The 14445-nt window shown below is 41.9% G+C and overlaps 1 protein-coding gene across 7 annotated transcripts in view; it reads right to left on the bottom strand.

Moving 5' to 3' along the window:
* LOC308386270 (uncharacterized protein) overlaps positions 1–14445 on the bottom strand; it is an 84468-nt gene that overhangs the window by 61043 nt on the left and 8980 nt on the right. For 6 of the 7 annotated variants that reach the window (XM_080865687.1, XM_080865689.1, XM_080865690.1 and 3 more), the window contains exons 2-13: positions 11197–11477; positions 8622–8693; positions 4973–5074; positions 4684–4794; positions 4403–4513; positions 4173–4283; positions 3850–3960; positions 2816–2929; positions 2408–2518; positions 920–1030; positions 616–726; positions 332–442 (exon numbers count right to left, since the gene is read on the bottom strand). In XM_080865687.1, coding sequence (XP_080721813.1) covers positions 332–442; positions 616–726; positions 920–1030; positions 2408–2518; positions 2816–2929; positions 3850–3960; positions 4173–4283; positions 4403–4513; positions 4684–4794; positions 4973–5047 — 1077 coding nt within the window. In that variant the 5' untranslated portion in view covers positions 5048–5074; positions 8622–8693; positions 11197–11477. Of the gene's footprint in view, positions 1–331; positions 443–615; positions 727–871; positions 1031–2407; positions 2519–2815; positions 2930–3849; positions 3961–4172; positions 4284–4402; positions 4514–4683; positions 4795–4972; positions 5075–8621; positions 8694–11196; positions 11478–14445 lie in introns of those variants that run through there. The other variant, XM_080865693.1, reaches the window with a different exon arrangement.

The raw sequence follows: 14445 nt of genomic DNA, 5'->3' as shown, positions 1-14445 counted from the left end.
ATGGTTTTCATATCAAGAAAACAGGAAGTGCTGCACTGAAGTAGCAGGAAAACCAGAGTCGTCCGAATGTAAGGAGCCAGAACCGAACACAGAGGAGCGTGTCACCGAAAGTGCAGCAGCCGTGTCATGTTCTGGTGGACGTGGACGCTCATTTGGAAGTCAAGCTCAAATAGCTGACAGCCTCACTGATTAAAGGCTCCGTTTTTATTATTTTTCTTTCACTTTGAAACACTCCTCGCCCTTATTTTTGCTTCAAATCTTCTTTCTTACCTCAAACATCTTTCTTAGTCATACTTTAACAACAGTAAACATGTCATCGTGTGCCGTGTACCTCACTCTGCAGCTCAGACAGCTGTTTGGCCAGCTGTGTCTCTGTGGTCTCTGGGAGCCGATGGTACAAACTGCTCTGAATCTTCTGCTTCAGACCTTCTTTATATTTCACCTGCAGGAGACAAGACGAGGCTGAGTTCAACATTAAAGCTAACACAGTTTAAAGATGGCTGAAGAACAACACAATGATCCTTGAAAATCGTATGATGATCATATAAATGTCTTTTTTACTAATAGTCTTACTCAGGTTTAAAGTTTTTTTTAAAAAACCTGGTTGTTGTGTACCTCACTCTGCAGGTCTGACACCTGCTTGGCGTGCTGGGTGTCGATGGTCTCGGGCAGCAGAGAGTACAGGCTGATGTTCATCTCCTTCTTACCGTCTTCTTTATACTTCACCTGTGATCACAGCAAAGTTCATCCACACAGAAAATACTTCTACAAAAATCTGCACGTTTCTCCTGAAATGATCCCAAATGTTACTGAAATAACTCGAACTACAAAATATCATTTAATTAAATAAGTCCAAAAAATCTCCACCTACAGATGTAATTTATTCCAACATTTCTCTGGCTTTGTACAGTTCCTGTACCTCACTGCACAGCTCCGACACCTCCCTGGCGCGAGCCGTCTCCAGCGTTTCCGGGAGCAGAGCGTACAGAGACGAGTTCACGCCCTTCTTCCCCGACTCCTTGTAGCGCCTCTGAAAACAAAGACAAATGTTAATCCAGCGTCAGCTCATAAAAGCCTTCAAACACGAACAAACATGAAATATAAATGTGCAGTAAAAGTCCACGTCTGTGCTCACAGGTACAACCTACAAAACTGTCGGGAAGCTAACTCCAGGTATCTATGTGCAACTTTCAGAGGTCAAAAAAGACAAATACGTGTTTCTGAGTAATTAAAAAGAGAAATCCAAGAGCAACACAGGACTGTTTATTTTTTAGAAAGGTGCAAAATCAGGTGCAGAGGTCCAGCGCTTAACAAATAAATGATCCCCCCTCCTCACAGCTGACCTGAATTAACACTGTTGGTAATTTTTAATGTTTCTGTAATTGTTAATCCATCAGCATTCACAAACAATTTAATTAAAATCATATTTTTTATGTCAAAATAGAATTATTGTTGTTATCCAGGAAGTAAAGCAAGTTAGTTTAACCTCCTAGGACCTGGCGTCCACATCACATTTTGGGTTATTTAGACCAAAATACTCAATTTTGCTCTACAAGGGCCTGATATCCACTTACGAGAACATTATACTGCTACTGTTCTATCAAAGTTTTAAACGAATATCATCATATGTGGCTCTGATTTTCATAAAAACAAAAATAAGGTAAATTCTTTGTTTTTACATTCATCGGGCCCCAATCAGCCCAAATATCAAAGAGAAATTAAAAATGCTGCCGTGGAAGAGTTCAGGTCTTAAGATGAAGTGACAGTAACTCTGTATTTACTGAACAGTTTGTTTCAGTGGTTGATTGTTATGCTTGATTCATGTGTCTGACACACAGAGGTCCAGTGTGAAGACTCAGATCTGGGTCCAAAATTGAGAATTCAGTTTATTACATGTCTCATAAATAACAATATCATTTTCAGTTTTAAACAACTTTGTGACTGATTCCTAAAATATTTGTGTTTCCTCATTTTAATGACAGGTGGGCTAATAAATTGTTATCTCTGCACCAACTGATTTATGTGAAATGTTCAAATAATCTGCACCAAGAAAAAACAGGAAAACTGAAAGAGGAAAGTGTGCGACAGTGTGGACCTTCCCACTGGTGTTTATTCCACCCATATAGACACAGAATGAGACTTTTCATATTTCAGTAAATGCCTTCTGCTTAATTTAAAGGGTGCATTGAGCAGCGTTACAGGAATAAAACTTTGCCCACAGCTTTAATGCTGGTTTCTGTAAAACCACAGCAGCACCACCTCAGGGGACAAACTGCACTCATAAACATACAATGAGGCACTTTATTTTCCCACAGTGTGCACGTGAAACAACTAATTTTCCCTTTTTATAACTAATCACGCACGAGTTGTGATTATATCTGCACACGTAGCTGTGAGGCTGGCTCACCTCGCTCTGCAGCTCAGCAACTGTTTTAGCAAACTGGGTCTCGGCGGTTTCTGGGAGCTGAGAGTAGAAACTCTGGGAGAGGCTCCTCCTGCCGCCCTCTTTGTACTTACTCTGAGGGGAGACAACACAAAATAATGCATCAGATGTTCATGGTGGACCTGTGGGGATCCTGTGAGTCACTAATGTAAAAACACAGAACAGAGTCTTGTTGTTTTTAATGTCTTATATGAATCTATCAAAGGAAACTTCTTCTTCTGCTCCTCATTCAACGCTGTGAAAACAAATGGGAACTTTCAGGTCTCGAGAATATTTCTGACATTTTGCTGCCGAGTCCGACAGCACGAGAGCTTGTGGAGAGTTTCAGCCTGTTTGCACACAGTATGTTGTAAAGGTGCGCCTGTGTCGTACCTCGCTGTGCATCTCAGTCATCTCTCTGGCAAACTGGATCTCTGTGGTGTCGGGCAGCTGCGAGTAGAGAGAGGCGGGAGCTCCTCTAACCATCGTCTTAGGGCGATAATTCACCTGGGACAGAGAGCGAGTGATGAGAGGCTGAGCTCAGGGATAAAACAGAGAAGACGACAACAGCAAAAAACAGAACGATTTCAGAAAAAGAGCCATCGGTTCAAACTCTGAGCCTCTGATGCTCGTTCAGTAACGCCCGGGATGGCTGCGAGGCCTTCCTTCTTTCCATCCTTCCTTCCTTCCTCTCTCCTTTCCTTACTGTTCCTTCTTTTGTTGCTCTGCTTTCTTTCCTCGTCTTTCCCATTCTCCTTTCCTTTCCATCTTCTCCTCGCCGTTTCCTTTCTTATGCCCTTCCTTCCTTCTTTCTTTCTCGTTCATCCTTCCTTCCTCATCTATCTTTTTCTTCCTCTCTTAATTTAGTTCTCTTTATTTTACTTTCTCACTTTCTTTCTTCTTCTCTTCCTTTCTTTCTTCTTTCCTCTCACCTGTTTCCTTCCTGTCTTTATTTCTTTTCCTTTTCTCTCTCTTTTTTCCTTTCTTCATCTCACCCTTCCTCTTTCATCCTTCCTTCCTTCTATCTCTTTCTTCCTCTTTAGTTTCAGTCCTGTCTTTATTATTTTCTTCCACTTCCTTTCTTCTTCTCTCACCTTTCTCTTTTTTTCTCTCTCTTGTCCTTTCCATTCTTCCTTCTTTCCTTCCCTCTATCTTTCCTTCATGTCTCACTGTCAACTTTGGTGTAATTTTGCTTTTTCTTTGCTGTTTCTAAAAATGTATGTTACATATTTTGTTACATTTGCATTCACTCAAATCTGAAAGACCGAAGGTAGAAATGAGTCTCGAGCAGGCGCATTTAATCTTGCACTGACAGATATTTGCAAAAGAGGATCATGGATACAGTTTGTGTGTGTGTGTGTGTGTGTGTGTGTGTGTGTGTGTGTGTGTGTGTGTGTGTGTGTGTGTGTGTGTGTGTGTGTGTGTACCTCACTCTGCAGCTGTGACACCTCCAGAGCGTGCTGTATTTCTGGAGTATCAGCGAGCTGGGAGTAGATGGAGATGGAGGCCTTCCTCTTCCCGTCTTCTTTGTACTTTTTCTGAAACAGAACGACATCAGAACCAATCAGAATAGACCAGGAAGTAACAAGACACAAACTAGTAGCTCTTTACAGATTAACTTTAAAGTCAGTGTGGCGGACGTCTTCCGAGCTCTACAGCTGCATGAATCTGCCACAGTCAGCGTGAGCAGCTGTGATACGGGCTCAGCTGAAACATGTTGACACAGAGCTGCTGTACAACAGCCGAGTACCTCGCTCTGGAACTCGTGGACGGTCTTGGCGAGCTGCATCTCGGTGGTTTCGGGAAGCTGAGAGTACAAACTGCTGCTCATCTCCTTCTTTCCCTCCTCCTTGTACTTGTTCTGAGGAGCAGAGAGAGTTTCAGAGGGACGAGTGGTGCTGACATAACACTTCATTCACTCATCTTCATTTATTTTCCATTTTAACATTTAGTCTCAACAATCCATCCGTCGGGTCTGACCTCGCTCAGTATCTCAGACAGCTCTTTGACAAACTGGGTCTCTGTGGTTTCTGGCAGCAGAGAATAAAGGGACGAGGAAATCTTTGTCTTCACGTTTCCTTTGTATTTAATCTGAAAAACAAACACACGCGACTGTCAGTGCTAAAGCCAATGAAACATTTTTAATGGGAAATTTAACGGTCTTGTGTTCAGAGTTTCAGTCATACTTTCTATGAGAACGCTGTAAACGTGGCTCGTGTGGAGAAACTGACTAAAATCTGGCTGTGCTGAAGTTGAACTACCTCGCTCTGCAGCTCTGAAGCCTCTCTGGCGTGTTGCGTCTCGGGAGTCTCCGGCAGGATGGAGTACAGCGAAACAGCCGCCTCCTTCTTCCCCTCCTCCTTATACTTAGACTGAAACAGTCACATTTCAGCACAATGAGCAGACAACTCGATCAATGTTTAAAAGAGAGAGAACGAGTCATCGTAGGGCCAATTTTAGACCGTAAAGATGAGGAAATGTTAGACAAAGACAGCAGATCTGGCCTGGTCCTCACTTAACATTGAAGCACAAGTACGATGTGTGTCAGACCTCAGAGATCACAGCGCTGATGTTCTTGGCGTGGATGAGTTCGGCTCCGGGAACAAACAGACTCTGTCCCTTCATCTTCTCGAAGTCTTCTTTATATCTGACCTGGAGGATGAGACACGAGTGTTAACGTGTTTCTGAGCCGAACTTCTCGTGAACTTGAGCTGCGTCCCCACGAGGACCGTGTGATGTGTTTTTCAGCCGTGCAGACGTTTCATCCCTTCAGGTTGTGAGTTTCAGAATCTCTCTCTGCTGCCTACCTTTTAATTAGCATCAGAGGATTGAAATACATTAACTGCATTATGTAACTTACACTGGGGATCACTGACAGCACAAGCCGACCCCGTTACATGAACTCCAGGTGAAGTATCACTGCTACACCTTCTCCTGATTGGCTCCTGCCTGACTGAGCTCTCCTCTCTTCTGTTTGGTATTAGGTTTTATCGGGTGGGCGGGGCTTGTGTGTCTCCAGAGCTGCGTGGGCTCTCCAGAAAGCTGATTAATTGGTTGTACGTTTGGGGAATTTTGTGGGCTTTCACCATTGTTGTATACATATACGTATAAGTTTCATTATTTAATGGTTAAACAATGAAACTTATATCTACAGTTACTCTGGATGTCTCTTAATTTCTGGATTATTCTCAGTTTTATTCTCTGTTCAACAAAACAAGCTGCTTTTATTAACTTCATGATCCCAGACTGATTAAAACTATGCAAACTCTCTGTATTCTGGTGCTTTGCTAATGAAGTGACCTGCAAATAGTTCACCATATATTTTCACAATGTGCAGTTTGGTGTTTGTCTGAATCTGATTGGATGTTCGGTCCAATAACAGCCTGGCAGATTTTCTGTAGAGACTCTGGAGAAAAATGGAATTAATCCACAGACGACAATCTGTCACAGCCAATCTGTGACAGGAAGTCAGTGTGGGCAAAAAGCGACAGGTGCTTAAAGTACTAAATACAGCTTCGATGGCTTCTAACCAGGAACACGCGAGGCCAACTTCAGACTCAACACAAATAAGCAGAACAACACGTTCTCAACACCTCGACACAAACCAACGCTTGGTCAGACACCTATTCTCACCATATTTTTAATAAAGCGGCTCTCAAACAAGACAAACATAGTTCAGCCTCCAACAATTTTCTTCATTATTTATTATTAAAAATAGAAAAGGATGAAAGTTGAGTTTAAAGGAAATAAAGGTGAGCACAGTGCAGTCAGCAGACTCCTGTTTGTACACTGTTCTTACAAAACTTCCACAGCCACTGTCCCGAGGGAAGGGGGGGACCATTAATCCTGTTTCAGTTTATTTACACCTCATTTTATGGTTTTTAAAACTCGTCCTTTTGCTGTTGTTCGATCAGGTTTAGCCATTACTTAGTTAGAGTTGGGGTTACAATACACTCCTACACCATGTTAAGCTTCTCAGACACGTCCTTGGTTACCGAGGTTAACCAAAGCCCCATTGGCTACCTGAGGCTTGCTATAAAAGTGAGCCAGTCTCCATATGGGATGGCTGTGGCTCAGGGGGTACAGCAGGCTATCTACCAACTGGAAGGTTAATGGTTTGAGCCCCGCCTCCTCTAGTTTTGCCCCTGATGTGTTCACTGAAGTACAAAAGTGTGATTGTTAGTTTAAAAGTGTTTAGATGTAGAAGTTGAAGAGTAGAAAAGCATTATTAGTTCTAGTCCATTAGCCATAAACGTCAGTATTAAACTGTAAAGCAGAACATTTTGTGCTTTCTTGGGCACATTTAACCTTTCATAACATCTGCAGAGAAACTTCTTCTATTCTTAGGGCTCAGTGCGAGTGGTTGGACCTAGCAGCGGTAGCTACATCTATATTTTAGATATGGTCTGATAAATGTAGCTGTCTTCCTTCAAGTTATAGAATCAACCAAAGAAAAAAAATCTGATTTTTTCCACCATCTGTTGTGCAAATTCATTAAGATTCTGCCGAAGGATGGCAAAGTCATTAGTGTGTGTTACACCTCTTAAAAGGATGTTTGAGGGCAGGTTTTCTCCCATGTAGAGAGCGGCTGGAGGAATAAAAGTGAAAATGATTTCATCAGGTGGGTTGAGTTGCTTCCACTGTAGCTGATGACTCATTCTGCTGTTGCTAACAGCCAAGCTGCCAAGTTTGTCTCACACCAGGGAATCAATATCTCGCCCTCCCACATCCAACAGCAACATTCAGCCTCATTCAGCGTTTTACTCCAAAAGGCTGTTTTAGAAGTCAGAAAGCATTTTTTCTCCTTTGAGTATATTTTCTCTGCGTGTTGAATAAAGGGCAGCGCTGCACTTTGGTTACCAATGGCAACGCTCTTCGTGCTGGAAGAGAGGATGACACATTTCTGTCTTACGCCTCGAGAAGTTCACATTTTATTCATGAGTTACAAATCAGGCGACGCAAACAGCAGCAGGTGTTACGCACCACGTCGGACTTCACCGTGATGACATTTCAGCCCGAGAATTTAGCCGAGCTAGCAGCATGACATCAGCAGAGCCAACTGGGACCCCAACGGCTATTCTGCTGGTGTAGCCTGTCAGGCCTCTGCTGTGGGTGGTGCATATACGAGCCGAAGTTTCCACTTTTGCTTTTCTGTGACGGGAACATTTACAATTGCAGAGGCATTTAATCTTAAATCACATGATAATCATTGTCTGCATTTCTAAGCAGTCTGCTTAGAGAGATGGGAACATGATGACAACACTTTGTGTCATTATGTTCCCAACTGTCACATTGACAGCCATGAAACATTTCACAGATATTCACATGATCCTCTCTCAGAACTGAATCAATGATTTCAGAGGGCTGAAAACTGGAACATTCAGGAGCTCCCTCACTGCAGTGAACCTCATTAGTTCTGTTGAAATTAGCAGAATGATGTTGAATTAGATTTGAATATTTTGGCAACTAGTGCATGATTCTTTCTGCAAAAAGCAAAAACAGAGCAATAGCAATGGCCTCCATTTCCCCCAAAGATATTTAAAAAAAACGAATAAACAGGGTTTTTCTTTTTTAAAGATGAGGCTCAGTTGTGCTGTTGGTAATACAAAGAGTTCATGTGGGCAACAAAGTATTTCAAGGAAAGATCCTGTTGATTCGTACACTTCTCAATGTCACTGGACAGGAGCATCGATCGGATCAACGGTGGAACGTCACCTGGTACATTTACTCAAGTACAGTTTTATTGTTCGTGTAATGTATTTGAGCATCTTTATGTTCTGCTGATTTTATTTCTAAAGCAAGTATTTGAAACTTGAAAAAAAACCCTGACCCTTGAACTATATTTTAATGCAAACATTGTGCTTTCTATTCCAAAACATTAGTTTGAAAGGTTTACTTACTTCTGATTTGTACATTTCAAAATATAGATCTACTATTGTAATTATGAATTACAGATCAAACCACCAGGCAGTTTATAAGTTCATAAAATCCTCTCCAGCTGCCTAAGAAGGAGAAAATGACAACATTATAGCTGCTGCACGCCGTTAGCGTGTTAGCGCACACGTGTGTTTGTGCATGCTGCTCAAACTAACTTACAGTGCTTACACTAAGTGCAGCATCACAGAGCTGTAGACACAACTGTAGACAATAAGCATGAACGGTGACATTAAAATAATGAGGTGACACTGAATGAACTCACGTCACTGGCGAGCAGGCTGCACCTCCTGTTAAACGCCGGGTCTGGCAGCGGAGGCTTCCCGTCAGACGAGGCCTGAAAAACACGAGACGATATATAAGAATAATTCTGACATTATATAGACAGAAACCAGGAAAAAACATTATTATCCTTGGATGTAGGAAAATTCCAGCATTTACATGAGTGGCCATTAAGCCTTTAAGACCTACCATAGAAAGAAGTCCGCCAGAGCTTACTTTATATTTTTACATGCTGTAGTGCCATTTTTGGGAGCATTTCAAGTTGCTATACATCAATACAACTGTTATAGCCCATATTTTAATAATATGTCTGCATTAAGTCCATAGTATCTACATAAATGCAAAAAAGTGCAACAAACTACAAAAAAAAATTGGAAATCGTTTTTGTGGGTTTTTTTTTACATACATTTCTACTTAGAGAAATTTAAGAGGCTTATCCCTCAAAACCTTAAATACAAAAAAAGTTGCAAAAAATAGTTTCCAACAACAGGAAATTTATTTTGAGTGTCTTCATAGTTTTATTTTTGACATACACCAATTTTTATATACTGCAGAATAAATGAAAATAAATCCTATAATGCAAATTTGCAAAGAAACCAGCAGGTGCATCAAAATAAACTATTTAAAGCAGTGCAATCTGAGTTCTAAGCATCCCAGAAACTATTCAGAAAAGCATGAAGTCAAACATGACTTATAAAAACACCAGTATAGGCTTTTAAGGCCTATAAGTAAAAAAAACGTCATTTTCCGCGAAAATGATGTCACTTCCGGTTTCGGACAGGTAATGGCGGACATGCGGTAGTTCGCACTGACGTCTATTTCAATGTAGGAAGTGTTACAAACAGCTGATCGGATCGGCAAAGCGTGTTTCTGGAATATTATGTTTTTGTTCCTGCAAGTGCTTTTTATGCAATGTTTGCAAAGCTATATGTGGAAGGAAACCGTGACTGAGGACAAGCTGGAGGCATAAGATGTAAGTACAACTCCTCTGGTTTCATATGCAAAAAAACATTATTGCGCTAGTTTACGTGGTTCTGGTTCTACAGGGGTTTCAAAAATAGTCGGAGCGTGCCCGCCCGGCTTTAAAGGGTTAATGCTAAAACTAACAGGAAAAATGCAGGTTTGATGATTTTATTTTTAGATGAAATCAGTTTTGCATCCATTGTTTGGGAAAGATTTTAAAAGCAGACAAGCCTGAGTGAAGACCATTAAACACAGTATCCAACATTTCATTTGCTTCTCACACACCTACATGATAACATGGAAACGCTTATAAACAACATGTGGTTTCAGGACATTCGGCTGTCATGCCTTTGCTTTATTTCACTTTTTCAGATGTGACTTTATGATGTCACATGGCACGGAAAATGGTCAGAGTCAGACACACGGGTCAGCTGTCCTCATGCAACCTCACAGCACAAATGAGAGCAACATTAGGTAGAAGTCTAGTGTCCTTCATGACACCTCTGCATGTTACCAGGCTGCAGACAACATGTTGAGCATAGAGTTTATTCATGCAGGTCAAAGAGTCAAGATCAGCCACAATCATGCCAAATTAGCTGATCTCTACAATTCTAATTGCTAATGTTTTGCTGCAAGCCTCTTTGCAACCCCACCATCCACTCAATGGGTATAAAACAGCAATGGAAGTCCAATGAAAAGAGCAATAAAGTCTTCCTGGCTGAAGTAGAAACTGATGGACTGACTTCACTAACGATCCAGAGCAACAGAAAGCTTTGAGTCAACCAGTGGAAACTTCCCTAATTCATGCACTGTTAATCCTTTGACTTTCTTAACAGGCTGTATTCAGCCCCCCAAAATCCCACTATCCAAGGCTAATAATGGCACATTTTCATTTGTAGTTTCACTAATCCTCTCTAAGCCTTTATAAAAACCTGCAGTGCCAGACAAAGGCCCGCGCCAAGGTCAACTGAAAGACTCCCACTCAGAGCTTAGAGGTGTGGGGGTGTGACTCCTCTTAACAAAATTTGCTGCTCTACAGACTTCATCAAAGAACGGGAAGATTCTCAAAGTGTTTGGTAGTTTGGGAACATGCTGCTGTAGTTAACAGGGAAATCAGTCAAAGAATAACCAAATAAGCACAACTTTTATGGAGATCTCCTGCTGCCTCCAGAAGCTGTTTCTCTCTGCAGAACAATTATGTTTGTTCTAATTAGACTGATGTTAAGACCATTAAGATTTGTAAAGAGATCAGATTTATCATGGAGGCTTTCTAACAATAGAAAATGGTGGGAAACTTTATTTATTTTCTCTCTTTTATGTTTGATGAGATGAGAGCTGCACAAATGTAACTCAGGGAAGCAGAATTTAGCCCTTTTTCCTGAAAAGCCTTGAAACTATTTTAAGATCCTCTTTGGTGTGAGCAGCAGGCTTCGTGTTCTCCCAAACGTTTCTGTGCTGTGATGAATTTCCTTCTGTTTTGAGTATAATTAAAGCACAAATCCAGGTTTGTAAAAGTTTCATCTCCTCATTTTGTGTTTGATGAGTTTGTTGTTTCTGATAGAGTTTATAAATCAGTCAAATTTCGAGGTTCTCACCTCTGACTCCCACGACACCAGCAACCTCTTTGCTTTTGTATCCTCATCTTCATCCTTTTCCTTTCCACCTGCCTCCACCTTTGCATCATCATCTTCCTCCTCCACTTCCTCTGCTGTATTATGACTTTCAGCCTCTTCATGCAGACCTTCAGCAGTTGTATAAGCAACCGTGCCCACAGTGGTCGCTGATGTTACCGTGGACTCCTCTTCATTTTTCTCCACTGTCACCACCTTTTTTGTCTCTGCAGCTGAAGCCTCCTCATTCTCCACCTCGGCCAGCTCTGAGGGAAAAAAGAGTTCATGTTGAACTCCAGAAGAAATAAACTTGAAATTATATTTATTTGTAAACACACAACAGGGACAAAAGGTAAAAAATGACAAAAGAAACACAAACATGATACCAAAGGTGGGGAACGACACTAAGTGACACACAAGGCAGACAGAAATAATAAACTCAATTTGTAACTCACACTGAATAAAAACCAAGTATTCAGAAAGTGAAAGTGTAAAACATCAGAGTAAGTCAAACATCTCAACAACTCCATCGTCTTCTTCTTTTGGCTGCTCCCTTTAGGAGCCACCACAGTGATCTGTCCACCACCCTGCACGCCTTCCAACAGTACATCCATCAGTCTCCTCCGTCTGAGCTCCTCCTCTTTCACTCCTGCCTGGAAGCTCCATCCAAACATCCTTCCTCTACACATGTCCAAACAGCTCAGCTTTGTCCTTGGACGTTGTCTCCAAACCGTTCGACCCGAGATGTCCGTCTGACATTTCTACTCGTCTCTGATCTTTTCCATTCTGGTCACTTAACATCTTCAGCTCAGCCTCCTGCCTGTTTATCAATGCTACTGTCTCCAAACCACACATCACCTTGTAAACCTTCCCTTTTACTCATCTCCACCCACTCAGCCCTGCCTGCACTCTGTTCTTCAATACCTCAGCTCCAGCCTCCCTTTCATTCACACACATATTCTGTCTTGCTTCTACTGACTTTCATTCCCCTTATTTCCAGTGTATACCTCCACTTCTCTCTCATCCACCTGCTCCCTGAGGAACCAAGACTTAAATAATAAGTCCAAAAATAAACCTTGACATCACTAAAATCACCCTCAAAACAAAAGGAATCCAAAACTAATAATAATCCAAAAACTTCAAGCACTGCGACGACGATCACAACCAAACTCAAACACAACAGAAAAGCCTGAAACCACGACAACTTCTGTGTAACATAAAACTGTAATAACAGTAATAGTTACCACTGGGACAGAAATAAATAATAACACTAGATATAACTCAGCAGTCAATGTAGCCTGTACCCCACGATTAGAAAGTAAGTAAAGCAAAAGTATTTGATTGGACTTTATTCATCATGAACTGGCTCAAAGTAGATGACAGGCAGAGAGTTCACACAAGATGTTCATTTAAATAAAAGATAATTTAATAAACACAAACTAGCCAAAATACAACCATCACAACTGGTCTGATTCCAGGTGGAGTGGAAGAAAAACACGAGCAGCTGATCTGGGTTTGCTTTTATAGCCAGGAAGACACATCCGAGCTGCGTTGGGTCAGTCTTCCCATGTCAGCTGATAACAGGCGGCCAGCAAAGACGAGCCTCCTGTCACAGTCCTCCATGTTACAGTCGCCCTTGATCTGGTGCTAACAGCTTCCTCAAAGTCATCCTCACCCTGTGATCAAGGTCGTCTTTTGTGCTCACTGGACAACAGGTTGAACTTTGGCTTTTCAGAATAAGATTACAGTCACATTACATTATAAGTCATCTCCTAATTCTGCAGGTTACTGTGTGCTGTTACTTTCATTTTGACACCAAAGATCTCCAACTTTACGTCCTCAGACCTTCACCTCACTCGCTCGTTTTTCTCTCACCTTCAACCTGTGGCTGATTTTCCATTCTGTGCTCTTGGCTTCCTCTGCGTATGTCGGTCTTTCAGGTTTTACTCACTGCCTCTTATTAACCTTCTCCGATGTAGTGATCACTCAGTTTTGTCACTTTGTTCCAGCACTTCACTCCTCCACTCCAGGTCCTTTAAACCTTCTTTGCTGTCAAACTTTGAGCTTCTTCGACACTCAGTTTCTGTAATGTCGTGTTCGCCTCTCGTTTCTCTATATATTCAGTAAAACCTGTGAGCGTCTGCACTGCCTCGTCTAGCCTCCTGCGATGGCTGAATGTCTTCTCTGACTCATGTTGATCGAGTGCCTCTTATCATTTTTAGCTTCTACATTTAGCCCGCTACTCAGAATCTTATCACCGCCATGCCCCTCATCCCAGCCACGGTGCCAGCTCTGGTACAGTGTGTGCAGCCCAGAAACAAAGACAGAGGCTGTGTGACTGTGTGACTGTGTGACTGTGGTGTGTGTGTGTTCAGGGATGAAGGTGTCGTATGCTGGAAGGCATTCACCACTTACAAACAGACAAATATTAATCAGGTGCCTTGGTCCCTGCAGTAACTGATAAACTACAAGCACAGCGTTGACATATTCATTTTAAAATTTCTATATATGTTAAAGTTATTATTATTATTACCGTTTATGTTTAATGTTTTTTGAAGAGTGTAAGTCCAAGTTCATTGCTTCATTTAGCTTTGCCTTTGGTGCCCTGAGATAAAGATCCAACAGTGTTGCTGCTGAAAAGATCAAACAACCTCAACATCTCATCTCCAGCTGAGTTTTTTATTTTTCTGCTGAGCAGATGTGCAGCTTTCTGTCTGCAAACCAAAAGTAAACCCACGCAGGGTCAGGAAAGACCAAAAGATCTGAGAGTAGCTACACCACCAGTTTGTAAATCGCTTGATTAATTATGACATTCAAGTCATACATGAAAAAAATCAATATAAATCCACGATAGCAAAAATATCCATCCATCCATTCGCTTCCGCTTATCCTTTTCAGGGGTGCTGGAGCCTATCCCAGCTGTCATAGGGCGAGAGGCGGGGTACACCCTGGACAGGTCGCCAGGCTGTCGCAGGGCCAACACACAGGGACAGACAACCATTCACACCTAGTGGCAATTTGGATTATCCAATTAACCTATCCCCACAAGCTGCATGTCTTTGGACGGTGGGAGGAAGCCGGAGTACCCGGAGGGAAGCCGGAGTACCCGGAGGGAACCCACGCAAACACGGGGAGAACATGCAAAGACCCCGGCCTGATGGTGGAATTGAACATATGGTTGAATTGGAAATATAATAATGTTATATATCACTGATTCCCAAAGCGTGGACTGCG

The sequence above is a fragment of the Rhamphochromis sp. 'chilingali' genome (genome assembly GCF_963969265.1).
Source record: "Rhamphochromis sp. 'chilingali' genome assembly, chromosome: 18".
Lineage (NCBI taxonomy): Eukaryota > Metazoa > Chordata > Actinopteri > Cichliformes > Cichlidae > Rhamphochromis > Rhamphochromis sp. 'chilingali'.
This window is presented reverse-complemented; position numbering and strand designations above follow the sequence as displayed.